The 25,229-nt window shown below is 42.6% G+C and overlaps 1 protein-coding gene across 2 annotated transcripts; it reads left to right on the forward strand.

Annotated features, from left to right (window-relative positions):
• Positions 1–39: 39 nt before the first annotated feature.
• Positions 40–25,229, forward strand: LOC107572701 (CCR4-NOT transcription complex subunit 1). 2 transcript variants are annotated; one of them, XM_016259132.1, is made up of 48 exons: positions 40–243; positions 356–463; positions 573–671; positions 791–859; positions 945–999; positions 1,527–1,730; positions 1,862–2,030; positions 2,289–2,415; positions 3,519–3,632; positions 3,721–3,891; positions 4,005–4,132; positions 4,222–4,462; positions 4,549–4,668; positions 4,804–4,926; positions 6,867–7,018; positions 7,114–7,264; positions 7,368–7,572; positions 7,667–7,789; positions 8,182–8,306; positions 8,412–8,698; positions 8,801–8,879; positions 9,007–9,237; positions 9,344–9,484; positions 9,574–9,753; positions 9,846–9,962; positions 10,069–10,179; positions 10,294–10,371; positions 10,461–10,638; positions 12,568–12,722; positions 12,806–13,102; positions 13,189–13,329; positions 13,441–13,545; positions 13,632–13,751; positions 13,834–14,028; positions 14,284–14,426; positions 14,513–14,621; positions 14,700–14,869; positions 15,957–16,188; positions 16,299–16,544; positions 17,590–17,753; positions 18,066–18,183; positions 18,857–18,958; positions 19,045–19,218; positions 19,338–19,487; positions 19,612–19,792; positions 19,888–20,020; positions 24,125–24,259; positions 24,354–25,229. In XM_016259132.1, exons 1-48 carry the CDS (start codon positions 142–144, stop codon positions 24,430–24,432), a joined length of 7,137 nt encoding a protein of 2,378 aa, XP_016114618.1. In that variant the 5' UTR covers positions 40–141; the 3' UTR covers positions 24,433–25,229. The 2 variants fall into 2 exon arrangements, with proteins under 2 accessions (XP_016114618.1, XP_016114627.1); XM_016259141.1 differs by having other exon boundaries at positions 12,574–12,722.

Consider the following 25,229-nt stretch of genomic DNA (forward strand, 5'->3'; position numbering starts at 1 on the left):
CTTTTTGGTGGCCCGCGCGCTTCTTCCGCGGGGGGGGGGGGGGGGGGGGGGAGACAGAAGTAACCTATCACTGAAGTGACTAAAGGGGAATAATGGTGATTTTGCGCCGGGCTCGGCCGCCTGCTTCCGCCCCAACCAGCAATGAATCTTGACTCGCTCTCGCTGGCTTTGTCTCAAATCAGCTACCTGGTGGACAATTTAACTAAGAAAAACTACAGAGCCAGCCAGCAGGAAATACAACATGTGAGTTGATGGTGTTTAATTTTTACCCTGAAATTTAGAGAACTAAGTCAGCATTGCTAGTTACATCAGGGAACTGGAGGTACTGACGATTTGATGCATCACTTTTTCTCAGATTGTGAATCGTCACGGCCCTGAGGCAGACCGGCATTTATTACGCTGTCTCTTTTCCCATGTGGATTTCAGTGGCGATGGTAAAAGCAGTGGCAAAGATTTCCACCAGGTAATAAATGTAGTTTTTGCTTTGAAAATTGACTTTTTATCAAAAATGGTAGTTTATTAGTTTCAGAATTAGTTTTAACGTTTTATTACCCATCTCTTTTTTGCTTCAGACACAATTTCTGATCCAGGAGTGTGTGTGTCTTATTACGAAACCAAATTTTATTTCAACGCTTTGCTACGCCATTGACAATCCCCTGCACTATCAAAAGGTTTGTTGATCTGGCTTTCAAAATATTTAACCTTTTGTATTCAAATTTGGCAGTTTTGTGATTTAAGTGCTTGTTTGATACTCATTGAGTTCATTGGTTTCATGTCTACTTGTTTGTAGAGTTTGAAACCATCACCTCATTTATTTACTCAGCTGAGTAAAGTTCTTAAGCTAAGCAAGGTTCAGGAGGTAGGCATAAAGTTTTCCAATATATTCTAAAATAATGTCAAAAATTGTGAGAATGGCTGTTTAAAAATGTACGTGATTTTGCTAGGTGATTTTTGGCCTTGCTCTGTTGAACTCCAGTAACGCAGACCTCCGAGGGTTTGGTAAGTGTTCACTTCCTGACTCTTAATTTGTTTTCCGTTTCACTTCTGCAGCATTAGGCCCTGTCCACACGAACGTGGTTATTTTCAATAAAGCAGCTTTTTCTATGCAGTTTGGCCGTTCGTCCACACGCAAACACAGCACCAGGTCACTGAAACCGAACATTTTTGAAAACTCCTGCAAGTGTGAAGATTTTCAAAAACTTCGGTTGCAGTGTAATCGTGTAGACAGCGAAACCAGTTTTTGGCTTGTGACGTCAGCATGCACTGTTATCTACGACTACTGGAAATTTTTTCAGGCTTCTGATTGACCAACATGGCTTTACGGTTGATTATATCACCACCTGTTGGTTTGGCATGCTCTTGACAGTGCTTCATAGCATGCATTTGCGTTTTCTTATGGATGGAGATTTTTTTTAAAACGAAAGGAGGAAAAACTCTGTTTATAAAAATACCCATGTACGTGTGGACATGGCCTTAGATTATCTGTGAAGACTTTCGGTTCAAACCCCTGTAACTTTCTTTCACAGCTGCTCAATTTGTGAAGCAGAAGCTCCCTGACCTCCTCCGCTCGTACGTGGACGCAGACCTCGGAGGTAATCAGGAAGGTGGCTTCCAGGACATTGCCATAGAGGTTCTGCATCTGCTCCTCTCCCATCTTCTGTTCGGCCAGAAGGGCTCGAGCGGAGTCGGACAAGAGCAGATTGACGCATTCCTCAAAACACTGTGCAGAGGTTGGTGGAAAAATCCACTAAATAATTACTTCTTACATGTTATGTTTGGCTAGTTCTCCCGATGGGAACTGGTTCCCATGCTGTGCTCTAGAGTCATTTAGTCCTGTGTTTTTTTTTTTTTTTTGTCCCAGATTTCCCACAGGAGCGCTGTCCTGTGGTGCTCGCACCACTGCTGTACCCTGACAAACGGGACATTCTCATGGACCGGATCCTGCCAGACTCTGGAGAATTGAACAAGACCATGATGGAGAGTTCACTTGCTGACTTCATGCAAGAAGTTGGCTATGGCTTTTGTGCAAGGTATTAACAGCTTAAATGGGGGAGAAAGCACCCAAAAATTTAATTTTTGTCATTTACACATCTTCATGTTATTTCAAATCTGTATGCTGTTCCTTGTTGGCATGAATGTGGTCAATGTATAGAAAATAAATTCTTCTTTTGAGTTATATGGGGAAAAATCTAAATGACAGTTTTAGTTGAATATAACCTGAAAGTGTACTATTGATGCTCTAAATTTAAAGGGATTCCCATGATTTATTGATTTGTGTGTTTTCCCAGTCTTGAAGAGTGCAGGAACATAATCCTGCAGTATGGGGTGCGAGAGGTGACAGCCAGTCAGGTGGCCAGAGTGCTGGGCATGATGGCCCGCACTCACTCTGGGCTATCTGATGGCATCGGCCTGCAGGTATGTTGTTAACTATAACTGTTAAAATAGTTTCTGTCTGGGCCTGGTTTTGGTTCTTTTGGAATTGTAATGTAACAAAGGCTGCGTTTACACTGGCACAAAAAATCCGATCTTTCGCTCACATCTGACACCGATCGGAATTTGTTGTACACGTGTAAACACAAAAACCTGCACGAGATCCGATTTTTTTGCATCTGATCTGAGCCACTTCCAAATGTGGATTTTAATCGGATACAGATCTGATATCTGGACATCCGACCTACGTCTAAACACACACATCCGGTTCTCCACAGAACTCCCAATGCGAGGGCGACACGTTTGCTCATAAAGATTTTTAATGGCGTTTTAATGCCGGCGTGCTGTATGCGCTCACATTTTATTGAGGTGGAAACTTTTTATAGGTAAGAAATTGCACATTCAGGAGCTGGTTTTCAACCCCCGCCCCGTGAATTTTGAAAATACAACAGCTAAAAGCTACATATATTTCTCAGCAATGAGGTGATAACTTTGATAATGATAGTGATAAGGTGATAATGTTTGCAATGCTTCACAATCGCTCGCTCGCACGTGGGTGCATGCATGCGTTCGTTCTCTCTCTCTCTCTCGCTCTCCTTCGAATTAATTTCAATAAATATTATCTTTATTTCACTAAAGAAGTCTACCTCTAACGAGCTGTAGATAAAATAGTCTAACAAATTTAAATTACAATTATTTTCGGGTCTTTATCCGTTCAGTCAGATGTTGTGCTGCAAAACATCCATGACAGCCGTTGTCCATGCTGGCAAATAATAATGGCCATTCGACGTGAATTATATAAATAATTTTAAAAGCATGGCCATTTAAAACCCGAGGGTCTACCATGTGCATAGTAAAGCGATCACTGCAGACAATCCTTTTGGGTGGGAATTAATGTAAACAGATATCGGATGATACCAGTCGTGTCTAAAGTGAATGTAAACAGATGTGCCAAAAAATCGGATATGGTCAAAAGATCGGATCTGTGCATTAAGACTTGCAGTGTAAACGCAGCCAAAGTTTGAGTTAAAGGATCAGATAGGGAGTCTGAACAGGTTTGAGTAACTAGTTTTTCTTTTTATCTGTAGTCCATCTCAAATCCAGTGGGTGGTGGGATCTGGAGTGATGGGAAGGACAAGAGTGACGGCTCTCAGGCCCACACCTGGACTGTTGAAGTTCTAATTGATGTGGTCAAAGAAGTGGTAAGGCTGTGTTTGTTTTAGATGCATTACCAGATCAAACATTAGTTAGCAGAACAGAACTTAATTTAACTCTGCTTGTTCTTCTCAGAACCCCAATCTGAATTTCAAAGAGGTGACCTATGAACTGGATCACCCAGGCTTCCTGATCCGGGACAGTAAGGGGCTTCAGATAGTGGTCTATGGGATCCAGAGGGGTCTGGGAATGGAGGTGTTCCCAGTGGATCTCATCTACAGACCATGGAAGCATGCAGAAGGACAGGTAGAAAAAAGTGTTAGTTTGAAGTGTCGCCAATTCAGATTAAACAAATTTGTCTAGAACTTGCATTGGAAATAAAGTAGCATATTGAAGTCCTGCTCTTTTGTGTTCTCCAGCTATCATTCATTCAACACTCGCTGATGAGTCCTGAAGTCTTCTGCTTTGTTGACTACCCCTGTCATACTGTTGCCATTGACATCCTGAAGGCCCCACCTGAGGATGACAACAGAGAAATAGCCACATGGTAAGTCTTGACCAATTTAAGACCATCTAGTTTTTCTAAATATTGTGTTCTGTATGTTTTATATCTTCTCCTTTCGCTTTGTTTAACAGGAAGAGCTTGGACCTAGTGGAGAGCCTCTTGCGCCTCTCTGAAGTCGGGCATTATGAACAGGTGAAGCAGCTCTTCAGCTTTCCCATCAAGCACTGCCCGGACATGCTAGTGCTGGCGCTGCTACAGATCAGCACCTCCTGGCACACCCTGCGTCATGAGCTCATCTCCACCCTCATGCCCATCTTCCTGGGCAACCACCCCAACTCTGCCATCATCTTGCACTATGCCTGGCATGGACAGGTGGGTGGATTTAACATCAGTTTGAAGAGGCGCAAAGTTCTGTTCTGCTGTCACTGTGTATTAATGTGCCTGGGTTATGTTTCCAGGGCCAGTCCCCCTCCATCCGCCAGCTGATCATGCACTCTATGGCTGAGTGGTACATGAGAGGAGAGCAATACGACCAGGCCAAGCTATCCCGCATCCTGGATGTGGCTCAGGACTTGAAGGTACTGATCTCCTGCTCCTGATGTCATGAGGAGTACATTAATAGGGTTGGAGACTGAAAACAAGTTTTTATATTAAAAAAGTGGTACTTCAGTGGTACTCAACATTTTGAATGCTCTTGTTTTTGTGCATTGCAGTCTCTATCGATGCTGCTGAATGGTACTCCATTTGCCTTTGTTATTGACCTTGCTGCACTTGCCTCTCGCCGTGAATACCTCAAACTTGACAAATGGCTCACTGACAAAATTCGAGAGCACGGGGTAAGTCAGCTGTCAGTTTGACACTACTGCTCAAAAGTTTGGAGTCTTTTTTTTTTTTTTTTTTTAAGCTTTTGAATAATTTTTTTTTGCAAAGCTGAATTTTCAACAGCCATTACTCCAGTTTTGAGTGTAACATGATCCTTCAGAAATCATTCTAATATGCTGATTTGCTGCTCAAACATATCAATGTTGAAACACAGGCCAAGCTATCCCGCATCCTGGATGTGGCTCAGGACTTGAAGGTACTGATCTCCTGCTCCTGATGTCATGAGGAGTACATTAATAGGGTTGGAGACTGAAAACAAGTTTTTATATTAAAAAAGTGGTACTTCAGTGGTACTCAACATTTTGAATGCTCTTGTTTTTGTGCATTGCAGTCTCTATCGATGCTGCTGAATGGTACTCCATTTGCCTTTGTTATTGACCTTGCTGCACTTGCCTCTCGCCGTGAATACCTCAAACTTGACAAATGGCTCACTGACAAAATTCGAGAGCACGGGGTAAGTCAGCTGTCAGTTTGACACTACTGCTCAAAAGTTTGGAGTCTTTTTTTTTTTTTATTATTTTTTTTATTTTTTTAAGCTTTTGAATAATTTTTTTTTGCAAAGCTGAATTTTCAACAGCCATTACTCCAGTTTTGAGTGTAACATGATCCTTCAGAAATCATTCTAATATGCTGATTTGCTGCTCAAACATATCAATGTTGAAACAGTTGTGCTGCTTATACTTTAGTTTCCAAGATTTTACATTGAACAAAGTTCAAAAGAACAGCATCTTTTGAAATAGAAATGATATTTTATAAATGAAATTATAAGTGTCTGTTACTTTTAATGTTTATTGTATATTTACTGAAAAAAGTAAACATACTTACCCCAGACTTATGAACGGTATGATATTTTGAATTCTAAGTCAATGCACATGAAGACTGACGTGTAGGGCTTGGCGATTTGGCAAAAAAATTAAACCTTTTTTTTTTTTTTTTTACAATTTTTAACTAGTCAACTTAAAGAAAAAGCTATTTGAATCATGTTGTAGCAACATATTGTATATTTACTGAAAAAAGTAAACATACTTACCCCAGACTTATGAACGGTATGATATTTTGAATTCTAAGTCAATGCACATGAAGACTGACGTGTAGGGCTTGGCGATTTGGCAAAAAAATTAAACCTTTTTTTTTTTTTTTTTACAATTTTTAACTAGTCAACTTAAATGTTGCTACAACATGATTCAAATAGCTTTTTCTTTATTAACCCTCTAGTTAAAGAAAATTATATTCTAAGTGCAGCACACATGAAGTTGTCAACATGATGTAAATGTTAAACAAATCACTTGTTTAACTGCGTCCTGTACAAACTTGTCTTGTAGCCTACATGTTATATGTTCCGAAATAATAGGCTACAATGAAAATGCTTAAAAAAATTCTCAAGTCAATGTAATTCAAAATGACTGCGCACTTGTAAATATATCTGTACATTCATTTAAACAGTTAAATTTCTGCTTTTCCATTGTTTTTTCAATGTAAACACGGACGCGTTTGACTGTTGCAGCATCTCACGCATGAAATGGCATTATAAAAACGTAGAGCTCAAATTAAAAGAAGTTCACTCACATCTTTTTGCATGTTTTTTCTATTCCGCTGTCTGTTGCATCTTTGTCAACTCAAAAGCACATTCTGTGTGATATGCACCTCGCGATATGAGCGCATCACACGTGAGCGGTTAATCACGTGTGCCAACATGCGGTTGGATCGTTCTTTTCTCTTTACTGTTATGATTGGCATATTATTTAAGTGTCTAATTGTAGCATTTAGTAATATTTATAAGTCGCGATTCCTCGATTTCTAAAAAATTAAATCGCTGCAAAACATTAAATTCGAATTAATCTATAAAATCGGAAAAATTGCCCAGCCCTACTGACGTGTCATGTTTGTCGATTAGGAGCCGTTCATCCAGGCGTGTGTCACATTCCTGAAGAGACGCTGTCCCTCTATCATGGGTGGTTTGGCCCCAGAGAAAGACCAGCCGAAAAGTGCTCAACTTCCTCCTGAAACACTGGCTACCATGCTTGCATGTCTGCAGTCTTGTGCTGGGTGCGTATAGAGAGCCCTTGCGCATATTTTTAAGCATTTTAAGGAAAAGCTTGGGTTGATGTTAAACACTTGGTTTTGTTGGTTTCTTTGAGCAGGAGTGTGTCTCAAGAGCTGTCAGAGACAATCTTGACCATGGTGGCCAACTGTAGCAATGTAATGAACAAGGCCCGGCAGCCGCCACCAGGAGTCTTGCCAAAGGGACGAGCTCCCAGCACCAGCAGCTTAGATGCTATTTCACCTGTGCAGGTAACTGTGGCATTATCTACTGAATGAAAAAGGCTATTGGTGTCAAGATTGGCTGAATTGTATTTTGATGGTGTTGTACTCAAATATGTCTCTTGTATTTCAGATGGACCCTCTCTCTGCGATGGGCTCTTTGAGTCTAGGTGTCTCGTCAACCACCTCTCACACCCCGAGCATGCAAGGATTCCCCAGCCTGCAGGGCTCTGCCTTCAGTAACCCCCAGTCCCCAGCCAAAGCCTTCTCAAACCTGCCCAACCCGAACCCCAGCACAGCTTTCCCAGGAATCAACCCACTCTCTTCTCAGCTCCAAGGTACCATGAAACTCTGGTCTAGAACCTAGTGAGGATGCACTACTGTTTTCCAGTTTGTTTGATTACAAATGCATTTCTTTAATTGCTTCTGTAGGTCCTCTGAGCTCAAGCTTGACTGGGATTGGCTCAGGTTTGGGCATGCCCGCTGTCAGCAGTGACCCCTTCGGCACCAGGAAGATGAGCACACCAGGGCTGAACCCACCCACCTTCCAGCAGAGTAAGATGAAGGCCTGTAAGTGGTGGTGTGGCTGAGAGAGTGCCAGGCGCCTCAAGCTGTATTTCCTCTCAAAACTGGCACTCAGAGCCTTACAAAAGTCCTTTTGACACATTTCAGAGTCTTATCTCTGTGCAATTTCATCTCTGGGCCAAAAATGACATTAGAACCTAAGAGGAAATAACAGGTCAGTCTACATTACTGCAAGATGTTCTTGGCAACCAGCTTGGATCCGTGTGTAAATATTATTTTCTTCCATCAGACATATGAAGGAAAACAAACTGTTTGCCTGGAACTTCTGTTTTGTTTTTTTCTGAATTTGTGCTTTAGTCTGGCTTTAATCAAATTAAGTGATTTTTAAATTCATAAAGTGCTGTTTTTTTCCTTTGCTACAGCTGACCTCTCTCAGGTGTGGCCCGAGGCAAACCAGCACTTTAGTAAGGAGATAGACGATGAGGCAAACAGCTACTTCCAGCGCATCTACAACCATCCGCCGCACCCCACAATGTCCGTGGATGAGGTGAGATCAACAGAAGGAACAGAGTAGAATGGTGCTTTTGCTCGTTCTTAATACGGTAATTTCTAAGGTACAGCTTTTGAATTCATAGTGATTCTTTCAATGTAGGTGCTGGAAATGCTGCAGAGATTTAAGGACTCGAACATCAAGCGGGAACGGGAAGTTTTTAACTGCATGCTGAGGAATCTGTTTGAGGAGTACCGATTCTTCCCTCAGTATCCAGACAAAGAGCTACACATCACCGCTTGCCTCTTTGGGGGGATCATTGAGAAAGGCCTGGTCACATACATGGCTCTGGGCTTGGCCTTACGATATGTCCTGGAAGCCTTACGCAAACCTTTCGGATCAAAGATGTATTACTTTGGGATCGCTGCACTAGATAGATTTAAAAATAGGTACTGTCAGTAGTTTTTCTTGGCTTCCCAGCCACCACACAAGATTTAATTTGCATCTTCATATGTTGAATTGTTTTAAATCTGAACCGTTCTCTTCCTCAGACTGAAGGACTATCCTCAGTACTGTCAGCACTTGGCGTCAATAGCCCATTTCCTGCAGTTTCCGCACCATTTACAAGAGGTAACCTAGTTTTTCGTTGTATTTTGGTCATGCCCACAGCATTTTCCTGTAATATCTCGCTCTGCACTAGTTGGTTAAACTTTCAGCTGAATAAGTCTGTTGTATGTTGTCCGTTTTCTGTGTATAGTATATAGAGTATGGCCAGCAGTCCAGAGACCCTCCTGTGAAGATGCAAGGCTCCATTACCACCCCAGGTAGCCTGGCTTTAGCCCAGGCTCAAGCTCAGTCTCAGACCCCCAAAGCCCCTCTACCTGGCCAGGCCAGCACCTTAGTGACCACAGCCACCACAACAACCACCGCTGCCAAAACCACCACCATCACGAGACCTACAGCTGTTGGACCGAAGAAGGACGTGCCAGTGAGTGCGCACAATCACTGTTCCATTAATGTAATTTTCTGAAATGTATCATTGGTCCTAGATGGACTCGTCTCTGTAGTATTTGATGTTTTAAATTCTTCCACAGCCTTCAATCAACACCACAAACATTGACACCTTGTTGGTGGCCACAGACCAAACTGAAAGGATCGTTGAGCCCCCAGAGAATGTTCAGGAGAAGATTGCATTCATCTTCAACAACTTGTCCCAATCAAACATGTCCCAAAAGGTGTTTTTTTCCTTACAATCTGTATCTTTGTTATATATCATAAGTTTGTGCTTTTACCTCCTAAATCATCTTTTGCTGTGATTTTGAAGGTGGAGGAGCTGAAAGAGACTGTGAAAGAAGAATTCATGCCCTGGGTCTCTCAGTACCTGGTTATGAAGCGTGTCAGCATTGAACCCAACTTCCACAGCCTGTATTCTAACTTCCTGGACACACTGAAAAACCCAGAGTTTGTCAAGATGGTTCTCAACGAGACTTACAGAAACATCAAGGTAATTTTCTTGAAATATAACATGATTAAAGTCATAAAACCTAGGTATGCCTACATTATGATGAGTTAATGTTGTCCCATTTTGTTTTTCAGGTCCTCCTTACCTCTGATAAGGCAGCTGCTAACTTCTCAGATCGATCCCTGCTGAAGAATTTGGGTCACTGGCTTGGAATGATCACCCTAGCTAAAAACAAACCCATCCTGTACACAGTGAGTTTATTTTTATTATCCATTGCCTGAGCTTGAAACATTTATAAAAGGATCCAATTCATTATTATACCTGCTGTGTTACTGCATTAATGTTTTGCTCTTATAGGACCTGGAGCTGAAATCTCTCTTGCTGGAGGCTTATGTGAAAGGCCAACAGGAGTTACTGTATGTCGTCCCCTTTGTGGCCAAAGTCTTGGAATCAAGTCTACGGAGTGTGGTAATAATCGTGCAGTTTTCTCTCCCAATTTTGATGTCAGGTGTTGAGTGTGGGCCAGTTTTGCATATATCAGGACATATAACCTCTTTTAACAATGGGTGCCCTGTTTTGTAGATCTTCAGACCACAGAACCCTTGGACCATGGGTATCATGAATGTACTGGCTGAGCTCCACCAGGAACATGACTTAAAGGTCAGTTGCTTTCATTGACGCTAAACTTATGGTACATAAGCTTCCAGTGGAAGTAGTTTTCACTCAGTCCCACAATTCTCTCTTCACAGCTTAACCTCAAGTTTGAGATTGAGGTGCTCTGCAAGAATCTGTCTTTGGACATCAGTGAGCTAAAACCAGGAAACCTACTGAGAGACAAAGATAAACTGAAGAACTTGGAGGAACAGCTCTCTGCACCAAAGAAAGAGACCAAGCCTCCTGAAGAGATGCTGCCTATAGTTACAACAGGTATAACACTACAACAGGCACGTTGTAAGATGATTTTATTTTTTTGTTTACCGATGCTTACCGTTTCCTGTTTTTGATTTACAAGAGGTAACCTAGTTTTTCATTTTATCTTGGTCATGCCCACAGCATTTTCCTGTAATATCTCGCTCTGCACTAGTTGGTTAAACTTTCAGCTGAATAAGTCTGTTGTATGTTGTCCGTTTTCTGTGTATAGTATATAGAGTATGGCCAGCAGTCCAGAGACCCTCCTGTGAAGATGCAAGGCTCCATTACCACCCCAGGTAGCCTGGCTTTAGCCCAGGCTCAAGCTCAGTCTCAGACCCCCAAAGCCCCTCTACCTGGCCAGGCCAGCACCTTAGTGACCACAGCCACCACAACAACCACCGCTGCCAAAACCACCACCATCACGAGACCTACAGCTGTTGGACCGAAGAAGGACGTGCCAGTGAGTGCGCACAATCACTGTTCCATTAATGTAATTTTCTGAAATGTATCATTGGTCCTAGATGGACTCGTCTCTGTAGTATTTGATGTTTTAAATTCTTCCACAGCCTTCAATCAACACCACAAACATTGACACCTTGTTGGTGGCCACAGACCAAACTGAAAGGATCGTTGAGCCCCCAGAGAATGTTCAGGAGAAGATTGCATTCATCTTCAACAACTTGTCCCAATCAAACATGTCCCAAAAGGTGTTTTTTTCCTTACAATCTGTATCTTTGTTATATATCATAAGTTTGTGCTTTTACCTCCTAAATCATCTTTTGCTGTGATTTTGAAGGTGGAGGAGCTGAAAGAGACTGTAAAAGAAGAATTCATGCCCTGGGTCTCTCAGTACCTGGTTATGAAGCGTGTCAGCATTGAACCCAACTTCCACAGCCTGTATTCTAACTTCCTGGACACACTGAAAAACCCAGAGTTTGTCAAGATGGTTCTCAACGAGACTTACAGAAACATCAAGGTAATTTTCTTGAAATATAACGGGATTAAAGTCTTAAATCCTAGGTATGCCTACATTATGATGAGTTAATGTTGTCCCATTTTGTTTTTCAGGTCCTCCTTACCTCTGATAAGGCAGCTGCTAACTTCTCAGATCGATCCCTGCTGAAGAATTTGGGTCACTGGCTTGGAATGATCACCCTAGCTAAAAACAAACCCATCCTGTACACAGTGAGTTTATTTTTATTATCCATTGCCTGAGCTTGAAACATTTATAAAAGGATCCAATTCATTATTATACCTGCTGTGTTACTGCATTAATGTTTTGCTCTTATAGGACCTGGAGCTGAAATCTCTCTTGCTGGAGGCTTATGTGAAAGGCCAACAGGAGTTACTGTATGTCGTCCCCTTTGTGGCCAAAGTCTTGGAATCAAGTCTACGGAGTGTGGTAATAATCGTGCAGTTTTCTCTCCCAATTTTGATGTCAGGTGTTGAGTGTGGGCCAGTTTTGCATATATCAGGACATATAACCTCTTTTAACAATGGGTGCCCTGTTTTGTAGATCTTCAGACCACAGAACCCTTGGACCATGGGTATCATGAATGTACTGGCTGAGCTCCACCAGGAACATGACTTAAAGGTCAGTTGCTTTCATTGACGCTAAACTTATGGTACATAAGCTTCCAGTGGAAGTAGTTTTCACTCAGTCCCACAATTCTCTCTTCACAGCTTAACCTCAAGTTTGAGATTGAGGTGCTCTGCAAGAATCTGTCTTTGGACATCAGTGAGCTAAAACCAGGAAACCTACTGAGAGACAAAGATAAACTGAAGAACTTGGAGGAACAGCTCTCTGCACCAAAGAAAGAGACCAAGCCTCCTGAAGAGATGCTGCCTATAGTTACAACAGGTATAACACTACAACAGGCACGTTGTAAGATGATTTTATTTTTTTGTTTACCGATGCTTACCGTTTCCTGTTTTTGAATCTAGGAGTAGATTCTGTTCCATTTACAGCTGCTCCGTCAACTCCGGCCACCACCACGACCTGTACGGCCACTGGACCACCCACACCACAGTTCAGCTACCATGACATCAATGTGTATGCCTTGGCTGGCCTGGCACCGCACATCAACATCAATATTAATGTTAGTCTTGCACTTTCAAAACAACTTTTCTAAATTTAACTTGTTTTCAAATATTAAAATTTTCTTCCTCGCTTTTTGTGTAGATCCCATTACTACAGGCCCACCCTCAGCTGAAGCAGTGTGTGAGACCAGCAATTGAGCGTGCTGTACAGGAACTGGTTCACCCAGTGGTGGACCGATCCATCAAGATTGCCATGACCACCTGTGAGCAGATAGTCAGGAAGGACTTCGCACTAGATTCTGAGGAGTCTCACATGCGTGTGGCCGCCCACCACATGATGCGTAACCTGACCGCCGGCATGGCCATGATCACCTGCAGGGAGCCTCTGCTCATAAGCATCGCCACCAACCTGAAGAACAGCTTTGCTGCAGCTCTTAGGGTAGGGAAAGATTTTCCACTCCATCCGGAGACACAAAATTATATAATTTTCAGCATTTTCTGACTCGCTGAGCATGTCCATTTTAGGCTCCCACACCCCAGCAGAGAGAGATGATGGAAGAGGCGGCTGCTCGCATTGCACAGGACAACTGTGAGCTTGCTTGTTGCTTTATCCAGAAGACAGCAGTGGAGAAAGCTGGACCAGAGATGGACAAGAGGCTGGCAACTGTGAGTCCCTGCACACTATCCTAATTGTTACACCAGTTAAGGAACAGCTGCTTGTCATGGTCATGTAATATCATACAGCCAAAAAACACTGTATGATTCTTTGTCTTGCAGGAATTCGAGCTGAGGAAGCATGCTCGCCAAGAAGGCCGTCGCTACTGTGACCCTATGGTGCTCACCTATCAGGCTGAGCGCATGCCAGAGCAGATCAGACTGAAGGTGAGTTCTTTGTAAACTTCTCATTGGGTCAATGGTTTACTATTCTGTATGAAAATGTTAGATTCTGACTTGCTTCTCTTCTCCAGGTCGGTGGAGTAGATCCTAAACAGCTGGCTGTTTATGAGGAGTTTGCCCGTAATGTCCCAGGCTTCCTACCCAGTAATGACCTGTCTCAGCCCACTGGTTTCCTTGCCCAACCAATGAAGGTACAGACCCCATCCTTGAAGTGGTTGTGTTTTGTTGTCACATTGGTTAAGTAGCTCAAAGGTCCTCTTTTCTGCATTGCAGCAACAGGCATGGCCCACAGATGATGTGGCTCACATCTATGATAAGTGCATTTCGGACCTGGAGCAGCACATGCATGCAATTCCACCTGCCCTAGCCATGAACCCACAGACCCAGGCCATACGCAGCCTTCTGGAGGCTGTTGTCATGGCTAGAAACTCCCGTGATGGCATCGCTGCCCTGGGCCTTTTGCAGAAGGTTAGAGAGACTCTGGGAGAAAACTTGACTTCACTTTATGGCGGTGTTGTCCAATCCTGCTCCTGGAGGGCCACTGTTCTGCAGAGTTTAACTTTGATCCTAACAACTTTTGGTCTTCAGGATCACCAGAAACGTCCAAGCAAATGTTTTGTAGCTAAACACTGCAGGGTCATTGGCCTTACATGTGTAAGACTGGACATCCCTGCAATACTCAGCTAAAATAAAAAAAATGTATGCTTGCTTGCTCACTCTCAGGCTGTCGAGGGTCTGCTGGATGCCACCAGTGGCGCTGATCCTGATCTTTTGCTGAGCTACAGGGAGTGCCACCTACTGGTGCTGAAAGCCCTACAGGACGGTCGTGCCTACGGTCCACAGTGGTGCAACAAACAAATCACCAGGCCAGTACTACAACTGCGGCGTAAACTTATGTCACAAGCATAGACAGGTCTTGAACGTCCTAACCTTTTCTTCTACACCCCTACAGATGCCTGATTGAGTGCAGAGATGAATACAAGTATAACGTTGAGGCCGTAGAGCTCCTCATTAGAAACCACCTGGTCAACATGCAGCAGTATGACTTACACCTGGCTCAGGTGAGGAGAGTGTCTCTAGGACTTAAAAGGAAACCGTTGTAAATTAGTAGAATCTTACACCATGTGTTTTTTTTTTAGTCCATGGAGAATGGGCTCAACTACATGGCAGTGGCATTTGCCATGCAGCTGGTGAAGCTCCTACTGGTTGACGAACGTAGCGTGAGTCACATCACTGAAGCGGATCTCTTCCACACCATTGAGACACTGATGAGAACCAATGCTCACTCTAGAGCCAATGCTCCTGAAGGGTAAGACAACCCAAGGATACTTGAAGAGCAAAGTATTTCAGGCACAAATAGACGCAGAAGTGAACAGAATTCAGTGTTCACATGCATTTGCGTGGCTCTCACCATGCCTACAACAGACGTGAGCAGCGCGGGGCGACGTGACAAAATACAATGAACTCATTATCAGTGATGCTGTCTACACTGGATGCGGCACGACAAATCCCCACAGTAAACTGGTGTCGTTTTCTCTTAATGACGTACTGACACAAAGTTGAAATGATTGGCGTCCAGTGTAGACAGACTTTGGGGTCGTTCACATGTCGCGCCTAAAAATGCGTGGGAAAATGCCAGTCATGCCGCTTTCTCTTTCTATCCAAAGCGCTCGGGAGCTTGCGCTTTCGTGGCGTCTGCCGTTGCTAAGCAACCGTGACCTGTGCTCTCCACGACGACGTGGAAGTTTCAACAAAGGATAAATGGATTTCCAGCACTGAAAATCGCGCGCAGTAGCTCTGTTAATATAAATATAACGATCAGTAGCTTATGCTAAACATCGCACATCCTGCGATGTGACTATCGCAGATGCGCACATCGCAATGTCGATGCTGAAACGATATATCGTGCAGCCCTAATGTGCAGTGTAGGTCAAAAACACAAACGAAGGTCTACATTTCAGTGCCTCTCCATATGAAAATGGTTCAATGTAAATTAATTGTACCCTGTGATACATGAACAGTGTTGATCCTGCATGTTGTCATCTGCGATCGTGACGGCCATAATATGAGACTTCTCCCGCTTGCATTGATCTGTGAACCCTTGCTTCGAGTTACCCCCACTATATTTATTTTAAAATCTTTTATATGTATATCCCTCCATGGAATATTTAATTCCCACTTGAATGGTGGCCCTTCTGTGTCCAAAATTGTTCAAAAACATCGTGGGACAAGGTTTTCACACTGACAGCTGTCATTGTAAGAGAGAGCAGCTCCATTTGTTTGTCCGAGGGAGCAACGGTAACTAAGGGGAGTGGGGCTTACTGATAGGTCAATTGAGTGTCCGATTGGTTACAGAAAATTTAAGTAACCTGGAATTACTTCTGTGGAACCCCTAGTTTGCCCCAGCTGATGGATGTTGTCCGTTCCAACTATGAGGCCATGATCGATCGTCACCATGGTGGGCCGAACTTCATGATGCACTCTGGGATTTCTCAAGCCTCTGAGTACGATGACCCACCAGGCCTTAGAGAGAAAGCAGAGTACCTGCTGAGAGAATGGGTCAACCTGTACCACTCAGCAGCTGCAGGAAGAGACAGCACCAAGGCCTTCTCTGCATTTGTTGGCCAGGTTAGCAGTAACACTCAAAATACAAACGTTTCAAGTCTCAACTTGGTTCCTCTCAATGCTGTAATTGGCCTGCATTACTTAATTCACACATGCCTTGTTTTTTCTTACAGATGCACCAGCAGGGCATCCTGAAGACCGATGACCTCATCACTCGCTTTTTCCGGCTGTGCACAGAAATGTGCGTGGAGATCAGTTACCGTGCTCAAGCCGAACAGCAGCACCCAACCACCAGCCCCGCCATCATCAGAGCCAAGTGCTACCATAACCTGGATGCTTTTGTTCGGCTCATTGCGCTTCTTGTCAAACACTCTGGAGAGGCCACCAACACAGTCACCAAAATCAACCTGCTCAACAAGGTTGGAATGCTTACAGTGGTTAGATGTGGCTCAGTGGTGACTTTAAAGGGGTGCTTGATTGCGATTTCACTTTAACGTTAGTGTGTAATGTTGCTGTTTGAGCATAAACAATATCTGCAAAGTTACGAAGCAGAAAGTTCAATGCAAACGGAGATTGCGTCTTTTAAAATTCTGGTGGTTTAATGCCTACAAAAACGAACCCGGGAAGTAACTCGTAGTCCCTACCATCCGTGACATCACAAACCCAGATAAACCCCGCCCTCGGGAAAAGGCAGCAAAGGGGGCAAGGCCATGCTGTACTGCTTTAGAGAAGAGGAAGAGGAAACTAGGGGTGCACGTAAAAATCTATTCATATATGAATCGCGATTGTCTTCTAATGATTTTAATGGATTCACAAGTTTCAAAATCAGTGTTCTAAAGCAGCGGTTCTTAATACTGTTTCTCGCGTCCCCCTGCTCCACATCTCTCTCCCTCTCATTCAGCTCAGCTCCAACAATGAACTGTTTCAATTCCAACTGTTCCTAAATAGCATTTGCAAATAACAGTATATCTAAAAGTATGAGACAACAAAAAACATAGGCCTACCATTAAAAGCCGTGCTTGCACAGGTTCTGCACGATCCTCTTTATATCCTCTGCTTCTCAATCGGGCTCAAATTGATAAGCGATATTAACGACACCATTGTTTACAATACAACTGGAGCACATGCCACTGAGGTGAGGGGCGAGACGATTAGACGCTAGAGGCGGTTTAGCCAATCACAACACACTGGGCTAGCTAACCAATCAGAGCCCATCACCTATTTCTGAGGGCGGGGCTTCATAAAAACGGGAAAAGATCAGCCCGTGTCCCAGAGAAGGGACAGAGCGGTGTGGAATAAAGGTAAATTGAGAAAAATAATGCGTTTTTTTTTTTTTTTTTTACAGCATTAACACGTTAGACTGCACCCCATAAACGCAATCAAGCTTAGAAAAAAACCCGGTGAACCACCCCTTTAATCAAGATCTAAAAAAAAAAAAATGCTGCTTTTCTTGTCGTGGTGCAGGTTCTAGGCATTGTGGTGGGTGTATTGATCCAGGATCACGATGTAAGGCAGACGGAGTTCCAGCAGCTTCCGTACCACAGAATCTTCATCATGCTCCTGCTGGAGCTTAACGCACCAGAGCATGTGCTGGAGACCATCAACTTCCAGACCCTCACTGCCTTCTGGTAAGCACATGAAATTTGTTTTAAGGTGGAGTCACATCTATCACTGTTTGGCGAATTTTCACAGCGAATTTCGTTCAGTAGGACCAGTGCAGTGGGTTTGAGTTGGTCATGCGGCTTTGTCACGTTTACCAATAGAAAACCGCTTTGGTTTGAAAGGTATTTCTGTGTGAGCTCTGCCTCATACATCACTACGCTATTGACAAATGATGGACCGTTTTTGGGAAATTTCACAGAAATGTTGCTAATGCGACTGCACCATTACTGTGTTGATCAGTCTTTGAATGGGTATTAAAGGGCATTGTCTCTTTTCAGTAACACCTTTCACATCCTGAGGCCAAGTAAAGCACCTGGTTTTGTCTATGCTTGGCTGGAGCTCATCTCACACCGCATCTTTATTGCCAGGATGCTTGCACATACCCCACAACAGAAGGTCTGTATCTGCTGCATGATATGTATCAGGTGTCCAATCCAGGAGGGCCACTTCTTGCTGAGTTTTGCTGATCCTAATTAAACATCTAAACCAGCTAATCAAAGTCTTAATGGGATAGTTCACCCAAAAAAAAAAATTCTGTCATTAATTACTCAACCTCATGTCGTTCCAAACCTGTGAGACCTTCATCTTCCGAACACAAATTAAGATTTTTTTGATGAATTCCGAGAGCTTTCTGACCCTACATAGACGGCAAGGATCCTAACACGATCAAGGTCAGAAACGTAGCAAGGACATCGTTAAAATATTTTACGAAGCTACGAGAATACTTCTTGTGCGCAAAGAAAACAAAAATAATGACTTTATTCAACAATTCGTCTCCTCTGCGTCACCCTATAGCACCGTTTTGGAGAGTATCACATACGTAAACAACGTATGTATGCAGATACGTTGTTTACATTCAGATCAAAGTGTAAACAACATATGGTAAATTTTTTATTTTTGGGTGAACTATCCCTTTAATGATCATTCAAAACTTCCAAGCAGTTGTGTTGGAGCTAAACTTTGGAGGAAAATGGCCCTCCAGGAGCAAGATTGGACACCCCATATGTCTGTCCACATCCCAATCACTAACGGTCTTCTGTGCCTTAAACGTCTCTTTCCTCTCTCGCAGGGTTGGCCAATGTATGCCCAGCTGCTGATAGACTTGTTCAAGTATCTTGCACCCTTCCTAAGGAATGTTGAACTCAACAAACCTATGCAAATTCTCTACAAGGTATTAGCGTAGTCCTGCCTTTGAAAGCCTGTCTAGTGGTTCTTTAGGTCAGTTTGTGACCTTGCATCGTTTCTCTCTCCTCCAAGGGAACACTTCGTGTGCTGCTTGTCCTGCTACATGACTTCCCAGAGTTCCTGTGCGACTACCATTATGGTTTCTGCGACGTCATCCCGCCCAACTGCATCCAGCTGAGGAACCTGATCCTGAGTGCCTTCCCCCGCAACATGAGGCTTCCAGACCCCTTCACCCCTAATCTGAAGGTAGAGAGTTGCACATTTGACATCAGATTTGATGCATTGTGGTTTAGTATGTAGTTGTAACTTCAAGTATGCTTGTGGTCATCTTGTGCTGTATGTAACAGTTTGTGTGTGTTCACCAGGTGGATATGCTGAGTGAGATCAACATCGCTCCCCGCATCCTCACTAACTTCACTGGTGTGATGCCATCCCAGTTTAAGAAGGATCTTGACTCCTACCTCAAGACCCGTTCTCCTGTCACCTTCCTTTCTGAGCTGCGCAGCAACCTGCAGGTAGGGGGCGCCACTCTGAAACACAAAACAATTCCCAACAGACTCGCATGTTCATCTTTTTTTTGTAATTTAGCTCTTTTAGTTAGTGAGACTTTTTTTCCCATAAAATCCACTCTACCTCCAGGTGTCCAATGAGCCAGGCAACCGTTACAACATTCAGCTGATCAATGCTCTGGTGCTGTACGTTGGAACCCAGGCCATTGCCCACATACACAACAAGGGTAGCACTCCCTCCATGAGCACCATCACTCACTCGGCTCACATGGACATCTTCCAGAACCTCGCAGTCGATCTAGACACTGAGGGTGAGATGCAAAAAAATTAACTTGGGAAAAAAAAAACTTATTTTTCCCTGCTCTTTAGTTTTAGTTCACATTGTGACTTGTATTCCTACTCCCAGGCCGCTATCTGTTCCTGAATGCGATAGCCAATCAGCTGCGTTATCCAAACAGCCACACACACTACTTTAGCTGTACCATGCTGTATCTGTTTGCCGAGGCCAACGCTGAAGCCATTCAAGAGCAGATCACCAGGTATGGCAGTGAGTTTAATTACTTATTTCTGTCTAAACTCTTAGCAGTGTTTAGTTCCATTTAATGCATAGTTCCTTTATATTTAAGCCGGGCTCTTTTATTTATTTATTTTTTGTCAGACTGTACAAACATGATGATCATGTCCCAATGTGGGATTTCAGTTGTCATTTATGTCAGACTGTACGACAGTCAAGACTCGTTAGAAATGGGTGCGCACAAGAAAACTTGTCCAGAGTTTTACATTATCAACCCATAAGCCGCCTTTCCACTATCTCAGACAAACGACAGACAGGAAGCCATTCATTTCCAATGGATAGTAGTGCGGGAGCTGTTCAGATCATATGCGCAAAATTCAGATCTGATTTGAGCTTTCAGATTTGCGGCTAGACCGTATGTGCCCGCCCGACCGGATGTGATGTATTCTATTAAAAACTGAGCGTAAGGTTAGAATTACCAATATTTTGTTCACTTTAAAGGGGTCATATGATGCTTTTTTAAAGATCATTATTTTGTGTAACAGAATGTTAACATGCTTTAATGTTCAAAAAACACATTATTTTTCAAATACTGTACATTATTGTAGGTCCTCTATGCCCCGCCTTTCTCAAACGCTTAGTTTTCTACAAAGTCCCTCCTTCCGACAAGCGCAGTGTGCTCTGATTGGCCAGCTGACCCAGTGCATTGTGATTGGCCGAACACCGCAAGCACTCGTCGGAAATGTAACGCCCCTTACCATAATCGCGAGCTTCATCTTTCAAAATAAATGTAAAGACAGAGCCCGAAAGGGGAACAGAGTCGCGTGACAGACACAGTGATGAAGCTGGTCTCTCTCGCTCTCTCTCTCGCGCGCGCGCACACACACACGATGCGCAAAACTCCGCATGTGGGGGGGCGTGTTAGAACGAGCCGTTTTAGGGGGGTGTGGCAGAGTCTTAACTTTGATAAATATCTCTTTGGTTTTGAGACTTTAGTCTTTGCAACTTCAGGGATCTTATCTATGCACAATCAGCTTGTAACACTCCAAAGAGAAAGGAAAACTTGAAATTGCATCATATGACCCCGTTAAACATTTTTCTTTAAACACTATTTCTGTAAAATCGTGCTTGAGTAATTATTGCCGAAATAATTATTTTATAATTATTAAATCATTATTTACGTTGATTAGATTAAAACCTACTATGTTTTTATGTTGGGGGTCATTTGATTTGTGACTATGCATTCATCATACATTGATTAATTATATTCATTAAAGGTCCCATATTGTACACCTTTCTGGAGTTTTATTTTAGGTTTTGATGTCCTTAAGAATATATATTTGCGGTATAAGTACCAAAAACATATATTTTTACAGCTACTTCTTCAGGAGCTCTGCTGAGAACAGGTCGATTTTGGCCTGTCTAATTAATATTCATGATCCTCTCTTCTGTTTGGCCTGTTGTTTTCTGAGTGACGCACGGACAGGTCAACCACAGCTAACTAGGGTCAGCCGACGTCACAGCGCTAGCTGGAGGCAGCAAAACAAAGGAGAAACTGGAGACGGCCCATTCAAACCAGCGCAGATTCGGCTACATAAGGAGCTTAAAATATCATCTTGTTGTGATGTTGGGTGCCAGAATCGACATAATACAGCCTCCAATTAGAAATTTGATCACATATCTGCTGCCACTGCCAGACAAAAAACGACAACAGCTGTGGTTAAACGCGATAAAACGAGCAGACTAGACAGAAAGGATCGTCAAAAATGCTCACGTTTGCAGCGCACACTTCTTATCAGAAAAGGTTCAATAAAGTATTGTCTTTTGTTGTTATGGGTCACGAACCCGGGAAGTAGCTCGTTGTAGTCCCTACCGTCTGTTTTTGTAGGCATTAAACTGCCAGAATTTTAAAAGACGATATCTCCGTTTGCATTTAACTTTCAGCTTTGTAACTTTGCAGATATTGTTTATGCTCAAACAGCAACATTAGACCCTAACTAACGTTAAAGTGAAATCGCAATGAACCACCCCTTTAACATGTCACATTTTCAGTCTTTGCCCAACCAACCCAGAACAGGTTGTCCTAATTTTAATTTTGAATAACTACATTTCTAAGAATTCAGGAACACTTTACAATAAGGTCCCAATAGTCAACATTAATGCATAACTAAAATTAACTAACAATGAGCTATTCATTTGTTACAGTATTTATAAATATTGAATGTTATCATATACAGCTTTTTTTTATAATTTATTAGTAAATGTTGCAATTAAGATCAGATGCTTTAGAATTATTTTTCATTGTTAATTTGTGGTAACTAATGTTAACAAATGTTAAGCTTTATTGCAAAGTTATAACAAAAATTAAAAAATTACTTCTATTTTATGTGCTATACTTGACTATAGGTTCTTGTCTATTGGTCTATTTTAGTGTCTTTGAGATACTATTATAGTTTTTAATAAGGGTGCTCTGATTGATCAGCTACCGATAATACGTTGGGATGATTGATCGGCTACCGATCACTATCGGCCGATAATCACGTTGGGATGATTGATCGGCTACCGATTACTATCGGCCGATAATCATGTTGGGATGATTGATCGGCTACCGATTACTATCGGCCGATAATCATGTTGGGATGATTGATCGGCTACCGATTACTATCGGCCGATAATCACGTTGGGATGATTGATTGGCAGTCTCTAAAAAGGCCGATCTCAAGCTGATTACGCTGCCGTGAGAGGTTTGGCACGACATGCAGCGGAACAGTCTCAGTCTCTGTCCGGCGTGGGTGAAATCATTATAATGCTGAAGGTGAGCCTTCATATTTCTTCATTAAATAACTTATAAAGTAATTTGAAAACCTTGTGTGAGACGTAATTTCACAAACTTCATGAGTGAATCACCACGCGTGTGCTGTGATTCTTGTCAGTGTTTATCCATTCAGCGCTCTCCTGGAGACCGTGCAGTCATGCACACTCGCAGCGCACACACATAATGCCAGGTTCACATTACTCCGTTTACAGTGCATATGTAGTGCGTATTTTTTCCGCGCTTATTTGAACGGATTAATAAAGCGTGCACACTGCACACGGTTGGTGTCCAGCAGTGTCTGCAGCAGTGCAGCGATCGTTTCCGCAGAGTCTATTTTTGCTGTACTGCATGCGCTGAATTAAAGTAACAGCGCATCGTTTGCCGTAAATATGAACATGGATTGACACGAAAATGAAGTAATTACACCATAAATGCATATTATTAAAGTCTGCTGTGTTTCACAGTCAACACACATGGCTTTTTTGGCTAGATTTAAAAGGGAAAGAGCACTTTTAGAACTTTTACGAAGTTCTTTATGAACTGCAGGATTGCTTGTAATAAAGATTTAAATGCAAAAGAAAAGGCAGTAGAGCTGACTAGTTCTGTCAATGGTATATTTGTGATAACGTAAGAAAAGTAGTTTAAATGTTTTGCCACTTGCTTGAGCAACTTAATATATAAATCTAGAAGTGCAAAAGTAAAAAGCATTGAATGTGTTGCTTATATTTATTGTTTAAACATGTCTGTGAAAGATTGTATTACTGTACTGTGTAAAAAAAGAATTGCAATGCTAAAAAAATCATTTTCAGTGACACTGGTTGGATTTGAAATCAAAATAATGGATAAATGTTGTGTTTGTGGTAAACAGCCACGGATCAGTAGTGGACTCCTGTGTGAAAGCTGCTTCTCTCACAAGAGACACCTAAGAGGGGAATTCCCCCCCATTTTCAAAAATGAAATTCAGGCTCTGAATAAATGTCTAAAAATCCTGATTGGAGTATCACTATAAATAGTTATAAATGATAAAAAGAAGGCTTTAAAAGATTGGTATCTGTGATCGGTATCGGCAGATACTGCTTTCTGTGATCGGCGATCGGCCTCAAAAATCCTGATCGGAGCACCCCTAGTTTTTAATGTTTTGAATCGGTTTTCAGGATAATTTAAGTTTTTATTTATTTATTTTTTTTAAAGTTAGTAAAGCAATTAAAATAAAGTAGTTTTTTTCCCCCCAATTCATTTCAATGTGTATTTTGAAATAACACTTTCCAAAATGTTTGTTAACTATAATAACCCTGGCTAACTTGTGTCGTGTAGGGTCCTGCTGGAGAGGCTAATTGTGAACAGGCCGCACCCATGGGGTCTGCTCATCACCTTCATTGAGCTGATCAAGAACCCTGCCTTTAAGTTCTGGAGCCATGATTTTGTGCACTGTGCCCCAGAGATCGAGAAGTAAGGGTGCCAACATGACACAAACACATCTTTCTGCTTTTTCACAACAGAATAACTGCAGTGTCTCCATGTTTTTGTATGTGTGTGTGTGTAGGTTGTTCCAGTCGGTGGCTCAGTGCTGCATGGGGCAGAAGCAGGCCCAGCAGGTGATGGAGGGAACGGGTGCCAGTTAGACTGCAGGAACTGCTCCTGTGCCCAGAGAGAGAGCTCTCCCTCCCCAACCCTTCATTTGCCCCACCAACCCCCTGCATGTCTGATCGACACACAGCCGGCACTGGATTCCCGCTCGCCTTCCACCAGGCAGCATCTGACCTGATGAGTTTCTTTTTTGTTTCCTTTTTTCCCCCTCAAGTTATAAAATGTTCAATGTAAATATTAAAAAGGGACATTTTAAGAGCAGAATGAGTCATTTTTTTTTGTCAAAGGTTAGGCACATGCTTGAGCACATTTCACTCCTTGCTGTTTGGCTTCCCCTAACTCTCCATAAATTATTTTTTGCCTTCAAGACGGATTGACTTTTGTTTGGAAGCTTGGTAGTGGCTAAGGAAGAGGTCTTGTTTTATTTCTTTCTTTTTTTAATTATTTTTTGAGGTTTGGTTTTTAAGGGGAGCGCTATCAGTGTGGTGAGCTGATAGGATCGGACAGATGTCCTGGACTGCAGGGGGGGGGGTTCACTAGTTTGCACCTGTGAGGAAACAAATCTTGGGTTGGAGGTTCTCCCTGGCACTTGTACAATTGTGGAAATATTCAGAAATTTGTTGGTAAATTGGATCTTCGGAGTTTGTACAAAGATTCAACTTGCAGAACAAAAAGGACCAATACAGCTCATTTTGTAAGGATTTCAAATGTTTTGTAAATGTATTGGTCCGCGTGTTGTATTTTGTAGTACTTTGTAGTTGCCTTTAGTTCCGCTACTTATTTCCTGTATGTATGCATTCTGTAGTTACCGCATTAAACACTTGAACTGCAA

This window comes from Sinocyclocheilus grahami, unplaced genomic scaffold (assembly GCF_001515645.1).
Source record: "Sinocyclocheilus grahami isolate Dianchi unplaced genomic scaffold, SAMN03320097.WGS_v1.1 scaffold30.1, whole genome shotgun sequence".
Taxonomy (NCBI): domain Eukaryota; kingdom Metazoa; phylum Chordata; class Actinopteri; order Cypriniformes; family Cyprinidae; genus Sinocyclocheilus; species Sinocyclocheilus grahami.

Coding starts and splice junctions, on each gene's coding strand:
- LOC107572701 (XM_016259132.1), top strand. CDS start 142: ATGAATCTTGACTCGCTCTCGCTGGCTTTGTCTCAAATCAGCTACCTG. Junction 244..355: donor GCCAGCAGGAAATACAACAT/GTGAGTTGATGG, acceptor ACTTTTTCTCAG/ATTGTGAATCGTCACGGCCC. Junction 8,880..9,006: donor TTCCGCACCATTTACAAGAG/GTAACCTAGTTT, acceptor TTCTGTGTATAG/TATATAGAGTATGGCCAGCA.